This window comes from Trachypithecus francoisi, unplaced genomic scaffold (genome assembly GCF_009764315.1).
Source record: "Trachypithecus francoisi isolate TF-2019V2 unplaced genomic scaffold, Tfra_2.0 Contig01436, whole genome shotgun sequence".
In the NCBI taxonomy this organism is placed as follows: domain Eukaryota; kingdom Metazoa; phylum Chordata; class Mammalia; order Primates; family Cercopithecidae; genus Trachypithecus; species Trachypithecus francoisi.
The window spans coordinates 154,403-172,162 of NW_022681430.1; the positions used below are offsets into that span (position 1 = coordinate 154,403).

Sequence of the window (17,760 nt, forward strand, 5' to 3'; positions counted from 1 at the left end):
AAGCAATTTGGAAAACAGATTTGAGGATATCATCCATGAAAATTTCCCCAGCCTCACTAGAGAAGCCAACATTCAAATTCAGGAAATTCAGAGAACCCCTGCAATATACAAGATGACCATCCCCAAGACACACAGTCCTCAGATTCTCCAAAGTCAAAATGAATGAAAAAATGTTAAAGGCAGCTCCAGAGAAAGAGCAGATCACCTCCAGTGGGAACCCTATCAGGCTAACAGCAGACCTTTGGGCAGAAACCCTACGAGACAGAAGAGATTGGGAGCCTATATTCAGCATTCTTAACAAAAAGATATTCCAACCAAAAATTTCATATACAACCAAACAAAGCTTCATAATTGAAGGAGAAATAAGATAATTTTCTGATAAGTAAATGCTAAGGGAATTCGTTACCACCAAACCTGCCTTACGAGAGATCCTTAAGGGAGTGCTAAATATGGAAAGGAAAAACTGTTACCGGCCACCACAAAAACACACTTAAGCACATAAACCATTGACACTGTAAAGCAACCACAAAATCAAGTCTGCATAATAACCAACTTAACAACATGATGACAGGAATGTAAAAAGGCTAAATGCCTACTTAAAAGGCACAGAGTGGCAAGTTGGATAAGAAGAAAGACCAAACTATATACTGTCTTCAAGAGACCCATCTCACATACAATAACATCCATAGGCTCAAAATAAAGCAACAGAGAAAGCTCTAGCAAGAACAATAGAAAAGAAAAAAGAGCAGTGATTGTTATTGCAATTTCAGACAAAGCAGACTTTTAAACCAACAATAATCAAGACAAGAGCATTACATAATGGTATAGAGTTCAGTTCAACAAGAAGACTTAACTATCCCAAATATATATGTACCTAATACAGGAGCACCTAGATTTATAAAGGAACTTCTTAGAGATCTACAAAGAGACTTAGATAACCGCACAATAATAGTGGGAGACTTCAACACCCCACTGACAATATTAGATGATTGAGGAAGAAACTAACAAAGACACATGGGACCTGAACTTGTCATTTGACCAAATGGACCTAACAGGTATCTATAGAACTCTTCACCCCAAAACAACAGAATACACATTCTTCTGAACTTTACAGAACACATACTTAAAGATTGACCACACAACCATAAAACAATTCTCAGCAAACTTTAAAAAAATGAATTCATACCAACCACCATTGCACAATAAAAATAGAAATCCATACTGAGAAAACCACTCAAAAGCATACAATTATAAGGAAATTAAAACAGTGTGCTCCTGAATGACTTTTGGGTAAGCAGTGAAATTAAAGCAGAAATCAAGAAATGTATTGAAACTAATGAGAACAAAGATACAACATACCAAAATCTCGGACCCAGCTAAAGCATTGTGAAAGGAAATTTTATAGATCTAAACGCCTACATCAAAATGTTAGAAAGATCTCAAATAAACATAATATCACACCTAGAAAATCTATAGAAACAAGCACAAACTGACCCGAAAACTAACACAAGACAAATAACCAAAATCAGAGTTGAACTGAAGGAGTTCCATCCCAAGATGGAACCAGGAAGAAATGGAGACCCTGAACAGACCAATAATGAGCTCTGAAATTGATTCAGTAAGAAACAGTTTACCAACACCCCCCCCCAAAAAAAGCCCAGAACCAGGTGGGTTCACAGCTGAATTCTACCAGATGTACAAAGAGATGGCACCATTTCTACTGAAACTATTCCAAAAAATTGAAGAGGAGGGACTCTTCCCCTAACTCATTCTGTGAGGCCAGCATCATCTTGATATCTTTTGTGTGTGGCAGACACACACACGCACACGCACACGCACACACACACACACACGAAGAAAACTTCAAGCCAATATCCTTGATAAACATTGATGCAAAAATTCTCAGCAAAATACTAGCAAACTGAATCTAAAAGCACATCAACAAGCAAATCCACCATGATCAAGTAAGCATTATCCCTAGCATGCAAGGTTGGTTCTTCCTACACATATCAATAAATGTGATTCATCACATAACAGAACTAAACACAAAAACCACATGATTATCTCAATAGATGCAGAAAAGGCTTTTGATAAAATTCAGCTTCCCTGCATGTTAAAAACCCTCAACAACTAGGCATTGAAGGAACATACCTCAAAATAATAGGAATCATCTGTGACAGACCCACAGCCAACATCATACTGAATGAGCAAAAGCTACAAGTCTTCCTCTTGAGAACCAGCCCAAGACAAGGATGCACACTCTCACCATTCCTATTCAACATAGTACTGGAAGTCCTAGCCAGAGCAGTTAGGCAAGAGAAGGAAATAGAAAGACATCAAAATAGGAAGGGAGGAAGTCAAATGTTTGCAGATGATATTATTCTATACCTAGAAAACCCCATGCCCTCTGCCCAAAAGCTCCTAGACCTGAAGAACAATTTCAGCAAAGTTTCTGAATACAAAATCAGTATACAAAAATCAGTAGCATTTCTGTACACCAACATCTAAGCTGAGAGCAAATCAAGAACGCAGTTCCACTCACAATAGCCACAAAAAGAATAAAATACCTATGAGTATTGCTAACCAGTGAGGTAAAAGTGCATTAACAATGATAATTACAAAACACTGCTAAGAGAAATTAGAGATGAACAAACAAATGGAAAAACATTCCATGCTCAAGGATAGGAAGAATAAGTATCGTTAAAGTGGCCATACTGCCCAAAGCAATTTACAGTTTCAGTGCTATTCCAATCAAACTACCATGGCATTCTTCATAGAGTCGGGAAAGAAAACTGTTTGAAAATTCATATGAAACCAAAAAAGAGTTTGATTAGCCAAGGCAATCCTAAAAAAAGAGAATAAAACTGGAGGCATCACATTACCTGGCTTCAAACTATACTACAAGCCACAGCAACCAAAACAACATGGTACTGGTTCAGAAACAGACATAGACCAGTGAAACAGAATAGAGAGCCTAGAACTAATGACACACACCTACAACCATCTGATCTTTGACAGAGTTCACAAAAGCAATAGGGAAAAGATTCCCTGTTCAATAAATAGTGCTGGGATAACTCGCTAGCTATATGTAAAAGATTGAAAGTGGACCCATTTCTTTCACCATATACAAAAATCAACTTAAGACAAAGTAAAGACTTTAATGTAAAAACTGAAGGTATAAAAAGCCTGGAAGATAACCTAGGAAATATTCTGGACATAGGCCCTAGCAAAGATTTCATGATAAAGATGCCAAAAGTAATTGCGACAAAAGCAATAATTGATTAATGTGACCTAATTAAACTGAAGAGCTTCTGCACAGCAAAAGAAACTATCAACACAGTAAGTAGACAACCTGCAGAATAGGAGAAAATCTTTGCAAACTATGCATCCAACAGAGGTCTAATATCCAGAATCCATAAAGAACTGAAATAAATTAATAAGCAAAAGCAAACAACTTCATTAAAAAGTAGGCAAAGGACATGAGCAGACACTTCAAAAGAAGACATACATGAGTCCAACCAGCGTATGAAGAAATGGCTCAGCATTACTGATCATTAGAGAATTGCAAACCAAAACCACAATGACATAACATCTCACACCAGTCAGAATGGCTGTTACAGATGTTGAGATTATGAACAATGAGACTATCTAAAATATCTTTGATACCAAATAAATTTTTAGTAGAGAAATTAATAGATTAAACAGCAGATTGGAGACTGCTGAAAAAAGAATTAGTAAACTGGAAGGTAGAAGTGAAGAAGAAATTTCTCAGAGTAGAACTCAGAGGGGAAAAGAGATAAACTATAAAAATAATAAAGATATATAGAGGATGGAATAAGAAAGACGAAACTTCATTGTATTTTGAGTCTAAAAATTATGGCACAGAAAGAATGGGGGTATATTTAATACCTGGGAGTTTTCCATAACTGATCTAAGATATGAATCCACAAATAACAGGGGAAACACAGTATATACTAAGCAAGATAAATGCAGACACAGTCGTGAAATTGGAACATTGTAATAAAGATACCTTATAAGTAATCAAAGGGAAAAGACAAATCATTCATAAAGGAAAATTAACTGGCTCCACAGCAATCTGGGAGCCAAAAACCTGAAGTAATATTTTCAAAATACTAAAGGAAAAGAATATAAACATTGATTGATGTAGCCGGAGAAACTGACTTTCAAGAATGAGGATGACTTTAAGATATTTATAATGAACAAAAACTGCCTTTACCACCAACAGACATACTTAAACTTTAAAAGATATATTTTAGAAGTAGTATCTGAGATATAAGAAAGAATGATGAAAAAGAAATTCATAAATACAGTTGACCCTTAAACATCATGGGTTTGAACTGCATGAGTTCACTCATACACAGATTTTATTCCACCTCTACCATGTCTGAGACAGCGAGACCAACTCCTCCTCTTCAGCCTCCTTAGCCTACTCAGTGTGAAAATAATGAGGATAAAGACCTTTATGATGATCTGCTTCCACTTAATAGTAAATATATTTTCTCTTGTGATTTTCTTAATAACATTGTATTTTCTCTATTTTATCATAAGAATTCAGTGTGTAATACCTAATACATATAAAATATGTGTTAATAGACTATATTATTGATGAGGTTCTGATCAACAGTAGCTATTGATAGTTAAGTTTTGGGGGAGTCAAAAGTTATACATGGATTTTTCTACTGCATTGGGGGTCAGCATTCCTAACTCTCATGTTGCTCAAGGGTCAACTGTATTTAAAATGCCTGCATAAAATTGATGTCTAATGTGTGTGATTAAGAAGAAAAAGCCAAAAGATGGGGAGAATAACAGCACGTAAGTAGGGGAAGCTTATTGGAATTAAAAGTATTCTAAGATGCTCTAAAGAAAGAGTAGGATATTAACTTAGGCTTGTTAACTATGAATAATAAGAAGTTGAAAGTAACCTCTAAAACAGTACAAATGGAACAAGTAACTTTCTTAACTGGAGAGTAGGGGAAGGGGAAAAAGAAGCATTAAAAAGTGAGTTAAACAGAAAATGAAAAGTAAGATTGCAGAAACAAGTCCAAATACAGGAATAAGTAATTGAACAACAAATATAAATGCACTAAACTCACTGGTTAGAAGAGACTATCACTTTGAATTTTTAAAAATTATATTCCATGCTAAGCACACGAGATACCTAAAAAGGTTGAAAGTAAGGGTATATAGAATATATACCAGGCACATTCTAACCCAAAGGAAGTTGAAATCATTGTTACTAACTTCAGAAGATACGGCCTTTAGGAAAGTAAATACTACAGATGATCAGATGAGAGAGAAATCCCTGGAGTTAGCAAGGTTATACAGAAGAGGTTGATTTTTTATTTGCACTTTGGAAGGATTCAACCTAAGTATGCAAACAGTTGAACAGCTAGTCAGTGAGTATGTATTGTCTTGGCATTGGAGATACACTATTAAACAAAAATGCATGTCATATAAAGCTCTAAGTAGCTTATATTCTAATTTCTATTGGGGGCAGGTTATAGATAGAAAATAAATGTGAAAACAAATGTGAAGAAATATAATTTCAGATACTGACAAGTGCTTGGAGAAGATAGGGCAATGTAATGAGTGATTAGTGGTTGCTTTTAGCTAGGAAGCTCAGGGAGGGCCTCTGTAAAGCAACAACTGAGGTCTTAATGTTGAAAATAATTCAAACCATGAGAAAATCTGTGAGAGCAGCACACTAACAGAAGTGGCAGCTAATAAAAAGGCCCTGAGAAGGGAACATAATTGGCAAATTCAGAAATAAGGCTTGTGAGACTAAAGCTTGGTGATTAGGGAGAAAGGAGAAGACTAGGTTGGTAAGAAATGAGACTGCATATGGCCGTGTGAGTTTAGTTACATTGTAATGGAAAGTCATTGAGTATTTTAGGCAGGGATCGTTTATAGTTAAGAAAGATCTCTCTAGATGCTTAGCAGAAAATGGTCTGTAGTGTGTCAAGAGAAAGGAGTTAGGAAGGCATTGTAGTAGTTGAAGCAAAAGTTGATATTTGGATTAGCAATTTTGGCATGAAAATAGAAATGTTCAGACTCATATATTAGGGAGTAGAGCTAGTAAAACTTCCAGTACATTGGATGTGGCACTCAAAGGCAAGAAAGACAAGAAACTGAGTGGATACTGTTGCCATTTAATTAGATGGATAAGGCATTTGCAAAGGAGAGATCAAAGTGTTTAAAGAAGAAAAGTAGTCCACCTTGTCAAATGTTGCTGGGACATTTTGTCTCAGAGAATTGACCATTGTCTTTCATAAGCTATAGATAATTGATGACTTTAGTTAAGAGTCTAATAAGACTTTGATAAGCCTATTTGGAATGAGTTGACAGACAATGAGAAGAGATAGTACAGATGATTCTTGAGAACTTTCACTATGAAGGGAAGCAGAGAAATGAGGTGGTAGCTAGAAGATGGCCCAAACGAGATGTTTTAAATAAAGGCAATACATCAGTCAGGGTCCTGGTAGTAAGCAGACAACACACTCAGATTGGTAAATTGGATTATTTACAAAGTTGTTGACAGAGTAAGTGAGACCATAAGGAGAGCACAGTGCCCAGGGGAGAATCTAGAGATGAACTGTGGATGAGAGGGCTGCTTTACAGGAGATGGGACTTTCACTCTAGGGACACAGCCAACCCATGATAACCATCCCATGGTGACCCTGCAGGTGGGGACCTGAGGGAACAAGTACCCCAACTTCACTCTCTCTTCTTTTCTGCTAGTGCTTTCTATTAACTGAACCCAGTCAGAAGGCAAAGGAGTCTAGTTGATATAGTCCTTCAGAATTGGCCTCTGAGGGCATAGAGCAAAGTGGAGAAGAACGGCAAATCAGTGCCAGTGATGTTAGTCTGTGTTGTTATACTGCTAGGAATGTTTTAGTAGAGAGGGAGAAATGGATGATAACAGGGGAGAGAAAAAACTTTAATAACCATGTCCTTGACAAGGTATGAGAGGGGATGGGATGTAGGACTCTAATGAAGGGGTTGGCCTTGGTCAAGTGCAGTTGCAGGCAAATTGGCAGAATTTACATTGGGACAGTGAATCTGTTATCTGGGTGCATCTGTTTTTTCACTGAAGTGTGTAGCAAGGTTATAGCTGGGAACTGTGCTGGGAAGGAGGTGTTACAGATTTGAGGAATAAGAAGGTTTGAAATACAATTGTCTTGAAGTGTAGAGAAGTAAGTGAACTATAGAAATGTTGTGGGACTGTCAGTGGTATTGAGTGTCCTTTTGAGATTTGTGGTCATAAACTTAAAGTATATCCAGTCAGCACATTTGTTTGATTTTTCTCCTGCAGCTTTTGTTGCTCAGGGGCAAACAGTAAGTGGTTGAGCAGGGGTACTTTCTGGGTGTGCAGGGTTACTGTAAGCAGAGGAAGAGAAAGGAATGCTATATTAAATATATACGTATATGTGTATATGACGTAAGAGCTAGGCTGAATGAGTGCTGATAGACATGTCTTAGAAGTAATGGTTATGGTTTTAAATAAAAGCATAATATATGCTTATTGGCATTTGCTTCTTTCATATAACGTGACACAAATTTTACTGATTATTTGAAGTTTCATGTTAATGAAGCTTCTATTCTGTTATAAAGTATTATCTAGATGTATTTTATTTTCATTTATTCTTAGGATGTTTGATAGTAAATAAGATTTTTAGTATTTGGATTATTAAACTAGAATGGTAATATTATATTAGTAAACGTGTTACTCTTAGATTCATGTTCATTAGTCTATCCTGTCAGGTCAAGGAAAGTGAAATTAGTTATATAAAAATTCTGTTGGTCATCAGCCACCACCATATATGTTTGTGCATGTTACACTAGATGCATGGTACACTACACATACCAGGGATATTTTCATTGTAATCTTACGTCATTGATGTTCTCAGAGTTCTTTTTTTTTTTTTTTTTTTTTTTTTTTTTGAGACAGAGTCTCGCTCTGTCGCCCAGGCTGGAGTGCAGTGGCCGGATCTGAGCTCACTGCAAGCTCCGCCTCCCAGGTTCCCGCCATTCTCCTGCCTCAGCCTCCCAAGTAGCTGGGACTACAGGCGCCACCACCTCGCCCGGCTAGTTTTTTGTAGTTTTTTAGTAGAGACGGGATTTCACCATGTTAGCCAGGATGGTCTCGATCTCCTGACCTCGTGATCCGCCCGCCTCGGCCTCCCAAAGTGCTGGGATTACAGAGTTGAGCCACCCGCCCATCCCAGAGTTCTTAAATGTAAAATCAGTACTACTGTAAGTTTCAGTCCTGAGTCATCAAGTCTGATTTTAACTACTGAAGCAGGTCTGTAAATGTATTTAACATATAAACGTCACCTAAATAGGTAATCCTAATTACCTTACTGTTTTCTTTTGCCTACAGCCTCAAGACATTCAGAAGACAGTACTAAAGGGAATCATTAACAGCCTGTTACGAGAATGGAAAGGGTAAACTAATATTTTCAATATTTAGCTAATCAGTATAGAAGTCTAACTTACACATTGTATGTCTTTAACATATGTGTATCTATTTTACTCTCAGAAAAGATTTTAGTTGAGTTATAATAACGTAGATGAAAAAATAATTATAAGCCATTTACAACAAAGCTGTATAACTTAAGATTTGTGACCTCTCAGTAAGATCTATAGATGGGCATAAAAAGATCTGTGAATACTTTTAAATTGTATGTAAAGTTTTTTCTGTTCAGATATATATGCTTTACAAAAACGGAATGGGTACTTACATTGGTAACCTAACTGAAATAATGAGCATTAAATTTAGCCTTGGACTTCCTGGTAGCCAGAGCGAAATCTTTCTTATTTCTAATATGGGGACACCTAAGGCCAGCTACTAAAATATTTTTTTCTGTCAAAACTAAATATTAGATTCTTATATAAGGAATCATGGGCAATTTAGTTGATGATATTTTGAACCATGAATATGCATAATATAAAAATGTACTTTTAAAAATACATATTTAAATTTATATTAAAAGTATATTATTTAAATAAATTCTGTTAAAGCCAAAGGAATGCCAAGTCTAGTTTAAAAGTAATACCTAAGTAGAATTCTTTTTTTTTTTTTTTTTTTTTTTTTTTGAGACAGAGTCTCGCTCTGTCACCCAGGCTGGAATGCAGTGGCCAGATCTCAGCTCACTGCAAGCTCCGCCTCCCGGGTTCACGCCATTCTCCTGCCTCAGCCTCCCGAGTAGCTGGGACTACAGGCGCCGCCACCTCGCCCGGCTAGTTTTTTGTATTTTTAGTAGAGACGGGGTTTCACCGTGTTAGCCAGGATGGTCTCGATCTCCTGACCTCGTGATCCACCCGTCTCGGACTCCCAAAGTGCTGGGATTACAGGCTTGAGCCACCGCGCCCGGCCCAGAATTCTTAAATGTAATGTTACATATACCATATATATTTTAATAATATTTTAATTGTTCTGATTTTGAAAGAAATTCATGCTTATTATAGAAAATATAGAGATGGCAGAGAAGCATAAGAAGAAAGTATCTGCTGGGTGTGGGGCTCACGCCTGTAATCCCAGCACTTTGGGAGGCCGAGGCGGGCGGATCACAAGGTCAGGAGATCGAGACCATCCTGGCTAACACGGTGAAACCCCTTCTCTACTAAAAATACAAAAAAATTAGCCGGGCACGGTGGCGGGCACCTGTAGTCCCAGCTACTCAGGAGGCTGAGGCAGGAGAATAGCGTGAACCCAGGAGGCGGAGCTTGCAGTAAGCCGAGATCGCGCCCTGCACTCCAGCCTGGGCGACAGTCTCAAAAAAAAAAAAAAGGTATCAGTCTGGCCAACATGGTGAAACCCCATTTCTACTAAAAATACAAAAATTAGCCAGACGTGGTTGCACAGTCCTATAATCCCAGCTTACTCAGAAGGCTGAGGCCGGAGAATCGTTTGAATCCTGGAGGCAGAGGTTGTATGTAGTAAGCCAGGATCATGCCACTGCACTCCAGCTTGTTGAGCTGTTGAGAATTTCTGTCTACTGCCTTCACTTTTTATATAGCACGTTCCTATTGTTGGTTTTTTATATATATCAAAGATGGTGACTGGATTTGCTCAGACACTACTGTTTTAATGTATGTCTTTTTATTTTCTATTTGTAAATTCATAAATTTCAGAATCGATAGACACTGTCTCAAAAAAAAGAAGTAAAAAAGTTAACATTTTACAGTGTTTTTTAGTTATCTTTTAGAAACAAAGTTGTACTGTATAGTTTCATGTGACTTTTAACTTAATGGTCTTTTTCTTAGTTTATTACTCTAGTAATTTGTTTGCATTTTCCTTCTTAAACCACAATTTTAATGTCTGACTAATAACTTAGGAATGTACTGTAATTTACCTAACCATTCTCCAAGAATGGTTGTTTATGTGAATAATTCCACAGTGAACATTTTGTACAAAAATATTCTTTTTTTATATAAAAATGTTTTGGGAAATATAATTACTGCATCAGAGTATAAACATTTTAAGACCCTTAATACATTTTTTCAGATTTCTTTACAAAGCAGTTATGATAATGTACACTTCTAACAGCAGAGGGCCTGAGACTTCAGTGGTATCTCCTTATAACAAAACTTGGCCTAATTTAATAAATGAAAAGTGGATCTCATTTTTATGTACTTTTCCTTAATACTAATAAGCTTAACATTTTATTATTTGTTTGCTATTTTTATTTATCCTTTTGTAAGTTTTCCACATACTTTCGCCATTTTTTATTGCAGATTTGCCTGTTTTTCTGTTAGAAACTCTTGCTTATTATAAGAGAACTGACCTTTTTGTATTATATTTTCCTATATCTCACGTTTCAGAAAATCAATTACTAGCCTCACAAAGAAGAAACCCCTGTTACATCTCAGCTAAGTGTCTGAGGACTGAAGGGTTAAGGCCAAACTGGGAGTTAGCTGCTTCCTGAATATTATAGTAAAAATATCATTTAAAAAAATTCTAAGAAATCAGACCTACTCATACAATTTATTGTGCATGCCTGATAATTTATGCATGCATAAATGACCTTGCCAAGATTATGAAGCTCTAGGTAGGACAGGAAAGGACTTGGAGCAATAGATGATATATACAAATAGATTTTGAGCAGGCAAGAAAGAAACACTCGTCAGCATGGAGAATAACAAAAACTTTAATATCTGGGTTTTGTTTTTCAATCCAGGACCCAGTTAGGAATCATGAATTGCATCTGGTTGTCATAGAGGTGAACCATTTTCAATTCAAGAAGTTACTTCCAGATATCTGTGAGAATGTACCAAATAAATCTTGAGCCGGCAAGAAAACACTCATTAGCCTTGAGAATAACAAAAGCTCTTGGTCAAATCTGATACTATGAGAATTCATATTAAGATGGAAAAAATTACTTACTTTTCATGATTCTTTCCGTTAGAAGCATACTGAATGCGTTTAAAGTATGATTTGATTTATGTACATTTCTACATCGCTTTAGGAATGAACCTAGAAACACAAGCTTATTTTCTTTCTTTAATATATAAATGTTCTTAAGATTATCCTTTATTAAAACAAAACATAAGTATTCTAAATTCTAAAATTGATGATTTTTTTATTACACTCCTAACTACTTCCAGAATTAATCATATTTACCTCACAAAATGTTATAGCCTAGTTAGCTCAGTCTTTAGTTATCTTCAGAACCAGCCTAGAAGAGGCACAGAAGCACCTGTATTTTCAGCATATTATGGACTATCTCAATAATAATGCATATTAATTTTATCCTAGTTTTTGACTTTTCTCAACTCAATCTTCATGGAAACATTTACTGGTCTTTTTCATTAGATGCTATGAAATTAAACTTTCATCCATAATAAATTATTCTTGTTTCTTTTTCAGTCCACGAACAAAAGATGATCTTAGAGCATATTTTATACTTTTACAGGTAAGAGAGCTAGAACTTAGTTGAAGTTGTCTAAGTCAGATCTCAATCTCTACATGTGTATGTGAAATGATATTATATATTAAATATCATTTTGGGCAACATTATTGATTCTTTTTAGAATTATAGTTACCTGTAACCAGAAGATTTTTTAAAAAGTAAGATTAGTAAGATTAAAAGATTAGTAGGATTTTTAAAAGTAAGAAAAATAAGATTAAAGCCATAACAAATAAATAATCCGAAGCTAAATTACATGTGAGATTAAAATTTTGATATAGTTCCTGCCAGAGTATTCAGGAACAAACAGAATGGAAAGCACTTCTTTCTCCTCCATTCAGACCTCTTTCTTGTAACTAGTTTTAACAGGCATCAGGATTTTCTTTTATTTTCCCATCTAGTAGGTTTTTCACTTTGCTATGTATTTTTCAATAATTTCAATTAGAATTCTTATGGAAAGATAAAAGGTTTTCTTCTAATTTGTTATAAAGCAAAGATAATGAACTTTTTTCTCTTGATAGATACAGATTAATAGATTCAAAAAGAAATTAAGATCCAGACAAATGAAAAGCAATTTTTACTTTTTATTATTTTTTGAGGAAGAAATACATTATTACCATAGCTAGCATACTATGAATACATTGCATTATTCTTTACAATTTATAAAAGTTGTCCATGTATATTATCTCATTTAAAAGTAAGGAAAATGATATTAAGTAAGTATAGTGTTTAGTACAGTATTATAATATAAATATGTCTAATGAAAGAACATATACAGGATAGGGATAGAGAAAGTGAGGAAAGATAAAGTCACTACAAACATGGAATTAATAAATACAGAACCATTGCTTCAAGGGGAAATACAGGGTTAGGTTCCTGTGAGCCTGTGATCACATTTTTGTCAGCCAATCAATATATAACTATGTGTTTTTTTAAAGACATACTTCATTTAATAGAAGTCATTGATTCATTATCATTGAACTCATGGCTAGCAGTATTATAACTCATGCCTGAATGAAGATTCTCTAACATACACATATTTTCTCTGTAGGGCACATCACAACCTTCTTGTTAGGAACACTAGACAGCATTTTAGCACTACACTTGGCCATTTTGAAAGAGCAAATCACCAACAAAACGCACCAAAATGTGAAAAACGAAGCTAAATGGATTGCATAAAGGACACTTGCAAAGAGAGAGTATTGAGCTAAAACAAGGCAGGACATCACTTTGACCTCAGCTGGAAATGTGCACGTCAGGAGACTTAACATTTTTCACGTGTCCCCAAATGACCATGAAAACACAAGTATTGATTTGGGGATTAACAATTAAATTTTAGCAAGTAGGCAAATTTGGAAATATAAAATCAGTGAATAATGAAGACTGACTGAATATTGAAAGTCTTTAAAATGTTTGTTACTAACTTTTAGGGTAGGGATAGAGAAGGTGAGCAAAGAGGAAAAAGTGGGAAAGATGGGGGAAATGACCAAGAGATAGTTAAGAAGAGAAATGTAAGGAGGGAAAATAGACAGGTAAGAGGAGAAAGAGCCAAAACTCAAAAGTAAACTTATGTAGAGATAGTAAAAGCTAGAAAGAAGACACAAAACTCAGATTTTAGGTGAGTATATGGGTCAGCCATAAGCTCTGCTAATATTTTGTTCTTCTCAAGAGCCATTACTAGATGAAGTTACCAACTGAGGTCAGTCCCAGATTTTGAGTTGTTCTGTCAGTAAGTCAGTTTTGAAAAACACATGGTACTCTTATTTTTCACAATTTCAGGAGGTTTTTTCCAATAACATTTTTTCTGTGATGTGCTGAAATGCACATTGTTTTGGAATTTTAGATTTTGGAAACATAACTATAGGTTTTTCTTAGTTTACAAGTATTCCTTCAGTGTCCCTTTATCATTTAAAAGTTGTCAGAAGCTGTATGTGGTTCTCCCTTTGTTCTTTGGGATATATGAGGCTAACTCATTTTACAATGGCAAAAGTTTCACAACCAGCTTTAACTTCATTTTTCTAGCTTTTATTCAGGGAAACCCCAGGTTTTTTGCTTTTAATTGGATGATAGTGATTGGTACCATTTATGAAGGCACTTTTGTGAAGGTGCTTTATATACATTTTCCTTTTCAATACTCAAAACAACCCTTAAGATAGAGAATATCATTCCCATTTTACAGATGAGGACATTGAGAATCAAAGTGTAAGGAACATGCCTAAGGGCATATAGCTAGTAAGTGGTAGAATTAGCCCTCAGGCTCAGATCTGTCTTAACTCCAAAGCCCATGCTCTTTTCACTGTATAGCCGCAGCGTAAATGAAAGTCTCTGTTAATTAAATAACAAATAGGTTATTGTTACTTTATAATCTCAAATTCTGTTTCCTGAATTTACCACTTACTTATTAAGCTTAGTGTCTTTCCTTTGTGTGTTAACAGAATTTTAACACCATTATCTTTAATATCTTTTTCAGAATCCTCAGTTTAATAATACATCTACGTATGTCATCTATGCTCACTTGCTACGACAGATAGCTACCTTAGTGGAAGCTGACCATCATTTCCTAGTTCACTGGTTTAAAAAGTAAATCATTCTATGATATTAAGAACTTTTATAGTCTCACAGTTTTAAGTTTGGTATTAGTAATTTTACAATAAAATATATTTAAATATTTTCAGGTCTTTAGAAATGGTGCTTATATTCACAATGCTTCAAAAGCCAATTATAAAAATCTACTTTAGTACTACATAAAGGATAATTAAAAATCTGTTTTTAATGTAAGTAACCAATTTGCTTGCATAAGCTGTTGAGAATTTGTCTACTGCCTTCACTTTTTATATAGCATATTCCTATTACTGGTTTTTTATATATCTCAAAGATGGTGACTGGATTTGCTCGGACACTACTATTTTAATGTATGTCTTTCTGTTTTCTGTCTGTAAAGTCATAAATCTCACCATTATTTAAATGACACTTTCTCCTTACCTAAAAATGTCATTGTAAAATATAGGTTAGCCATCAATATCAATTTGTAAAAGCATACTTTTTTCACAGAAATATACCCACATGAACAGTGACTTCTCCATGACTGATTAAAGTAGAAAGGCAAAATATTTCCCAAATAAATTTTAAATACAGTAAATTATCATTGTTCATAGTAGTTATATTCTATAAAGTCACCACAAACATGGAATTAATAAATACAGAACCATTGCTTCAAGGGGAAATACAGGGTCAGGTTCCTGTGAGCCTCTGATCACATTTTTGTCAGCCAATCAATATATAACTTTGCTTTATGTGTGTTTTTTTAAAGACATACTTCATTTAATAGAAGTCATTGATTCATTATCATTGAATTCATGGCTAGCAGTACTATAACTCATGCCTAAATGAAGCTTTTCTAACATACATATATTTTCTCTGTAGTGCACATCACAACCTTCTTGTTAGGAACACTAGACAGCATTTTAGCACTACACTTGGCCATTTTGAAATAGCAGATCACCAGCAAAATGTGAAAAACATGAAGCTAAATGGATTGCATAAAGGACACTTGCAAAGAGAGAGTGTTGAGCTAAAACAAGGCAGAACATGACTTTGACCTCAGCTGGGAATGTGCATGTCAGGAGACTTAACATTTTTCACATGTCCCCAAATGATCATGAAAACACAAGTTTTCACATGTCCCCAAATGACCATGAAAACACAATTAAATTTTAGTAAGTAGGCAAATTTGGAAATACAGAATCTGTGAATAATGAAGACTGACTGAATATTGAAAGTCTTTAAAATGTTTGTTACTATCTTTGTAGTAATTTTGGTGTTTATTTCTCATTTAACTAAGACAGTATTCAAGGTAAGATTTTGTATCTTTTCAAATGTTTGGCAATTTAAGAAATAGAATTTGGGGGAATAGTCTAAAATTTTGTGGCTTAGGATGTAGTTTAATATCTAACAGATAATTTTGAAAATAGAAAATGTAAATTTTGATTGCCATTATTTTGTAATCTTTACCAGATTGTCCCAGAAGAGGTTCAAACAATTGGTAGAGAGATTGCTGCAATTTATTTCTTTACGCCTGTTTCCTGCAAAGCCTGAAGAATTTCCACCTATAACAAAGTGTTCCTGGTGGATTCCATCAGCTGCTAAAGTGTTGGCTTTACTTAGTAGGTTTTTATTATTCTATCATTTTTTTACTTTTCTTTTGTTACATATTAGGGATATTTCTTAAGGATTTCAAAGGACTATAGAGGCATTCTTAAATTTTAAACCACTTCTTTGAAGGGAAGAGTTGTAATTTATTTTCTACTTTGATAGTAGATTTCGTAATTTGTAAGCATGAAAAAAGCTTTATGCCTTTTAGTGGGCAGTGTTCTGTATTATGGCAATTAAGTGCATATGAGCTAGGAACCCTAGGAGAGAACACACAGAAATAAGAGTAAATGGCCATCTGCATATTCCCTTTAATACTATCATAATCCTCACCACAAGATTTTTTTTTTTTAAGCAAGAAACTATTGGCTGCATTTTAGCCACAATTTTTAAATTACCCTTTTCATTTGGAGCTGCATTTATTTAAAATAGAAGTTTCTAGGTCAAGGCTATCTTGTAGATATTAAAAGGATGTTTTTATTATTAGAATGAATCTTGTGCATGTTGGGAAAAGTCTTTATGTTAGAATTTATCTTTTCAGATACTGCCAACAATTTAGTTCACCTTCCCCTTATTCCTTATACTGATTTCTATAATTCTACATTGGATCACATTGATCTTATGGAAGAATATCATACTTGGCAAAACTTTGGAAATTCTCACAGGTATGAACAAAAGTTCCTTTGATTATCCACCTAAATACTATTCAAAAGAATGACTAGATTTTAAGTTTATATAAAGTTTACACATACCTTTATATATAAATGTATAAATATAGTTCAGATAGCCTTGAAATATCATTATATTTATTAAAGTATTTTCTTTTTCTGCTACCTTTTGAATTTATATACATGTTATTTTGGTTTTGGTTTGGTTAATAGCATCTTTTCAAGAAGGGAGAGGTTCTGTCTTAGTATGCAGTCTCTTATCTCTTACTATTCTATGCACAGGGGTCAACAAAACTTTTTCTGTAAAGAACTAGATGGTGAATATTTTCAACACTATAAGTTACACAGATTCTATTTTGCTATTTTAGCACAAAAGTAGCCTTAGACAGGATGTAAATGAATAGATATGTGTGTATCCCAAATGACTTCATTTACAGAAACAGGTTGTAGGCCATATTTGTCTCGGGCCCATGGTTTGCAGATGCCTGATCTAATATATTGATCACACACAGACACACACACACATTCATTTTTCTTTTCTTCTGTAAGAAAAAGTGGTTGTCCATTAGGTGCAATATAAAAAGAGTAGATGTTATAGAGAAAGGGCCTCACCACAGCTTATTTATTATAATAAATAAATTTGTAAAACAGTCACCAAATTATTTAATACACTACACTTTATATCCACACTTCTAGTTTGGATTAAACTAGCAAGATTGTTCCAAACATAATTTATCCTTAGGTCATGAGATGTTCAGGAGATTGCATTTAATTGTAGAGGAATCTGAGTAAAGAGATACGGTGTGGATATAAGTAACCTCAAAACCCCAGATTAGTTTGTAAATTGGTTAAACTTTCCAGGGACTCTCTTTATCAGAATTGACCTGAAACATAGAATGACCTTCTGGACACATCTCAGTTCACATCTGAACATTCAGAACTGAATAAGATAAGAATTTAAGTTCTGGGACCCTAGTCCCAGATGGATATTTTATTGGCAAAGTTTATTTTAC

General features: G+C 34.7%; 1 protein-coding gene across 2 annotated transcripts in view; it reads left to right on the plus strand.

The window, feature by feature from the left end:
- The window catches only part of HECTD2 (HECT domain E3 ubiquitin protein ligase 2), an 88,967-nt gene that overhangs the window by 49,613 nt on the left and 21,594 nt on the right, over positions 1-17,760 (plus strand). For both annotated transcript variants that reach the window (XM_033224161.1, XM_033224170.1), the window contains 5 exons: positions 8,402-8,466; positions 11,891-11,936; positions 14,401-14,510; positions 15,945-16,093; positions 16,621-16,744. In XM_033224161.1, the coding sequence (XP_033080052.1) occupies positions 8,402-8,466; positions 11,891-11,936; positions 14,401-14,510; positions 15,945-16,093; positions 16,621-16,744 (494 nt within the window). The remainder of the gene's footprint in view (positions 1-8,401; positions 8,467-11,890; positions 11,937-14,400; positions 14,511-15,944; positions 16,094-16,620; positions 16,745-17,760) is intronic.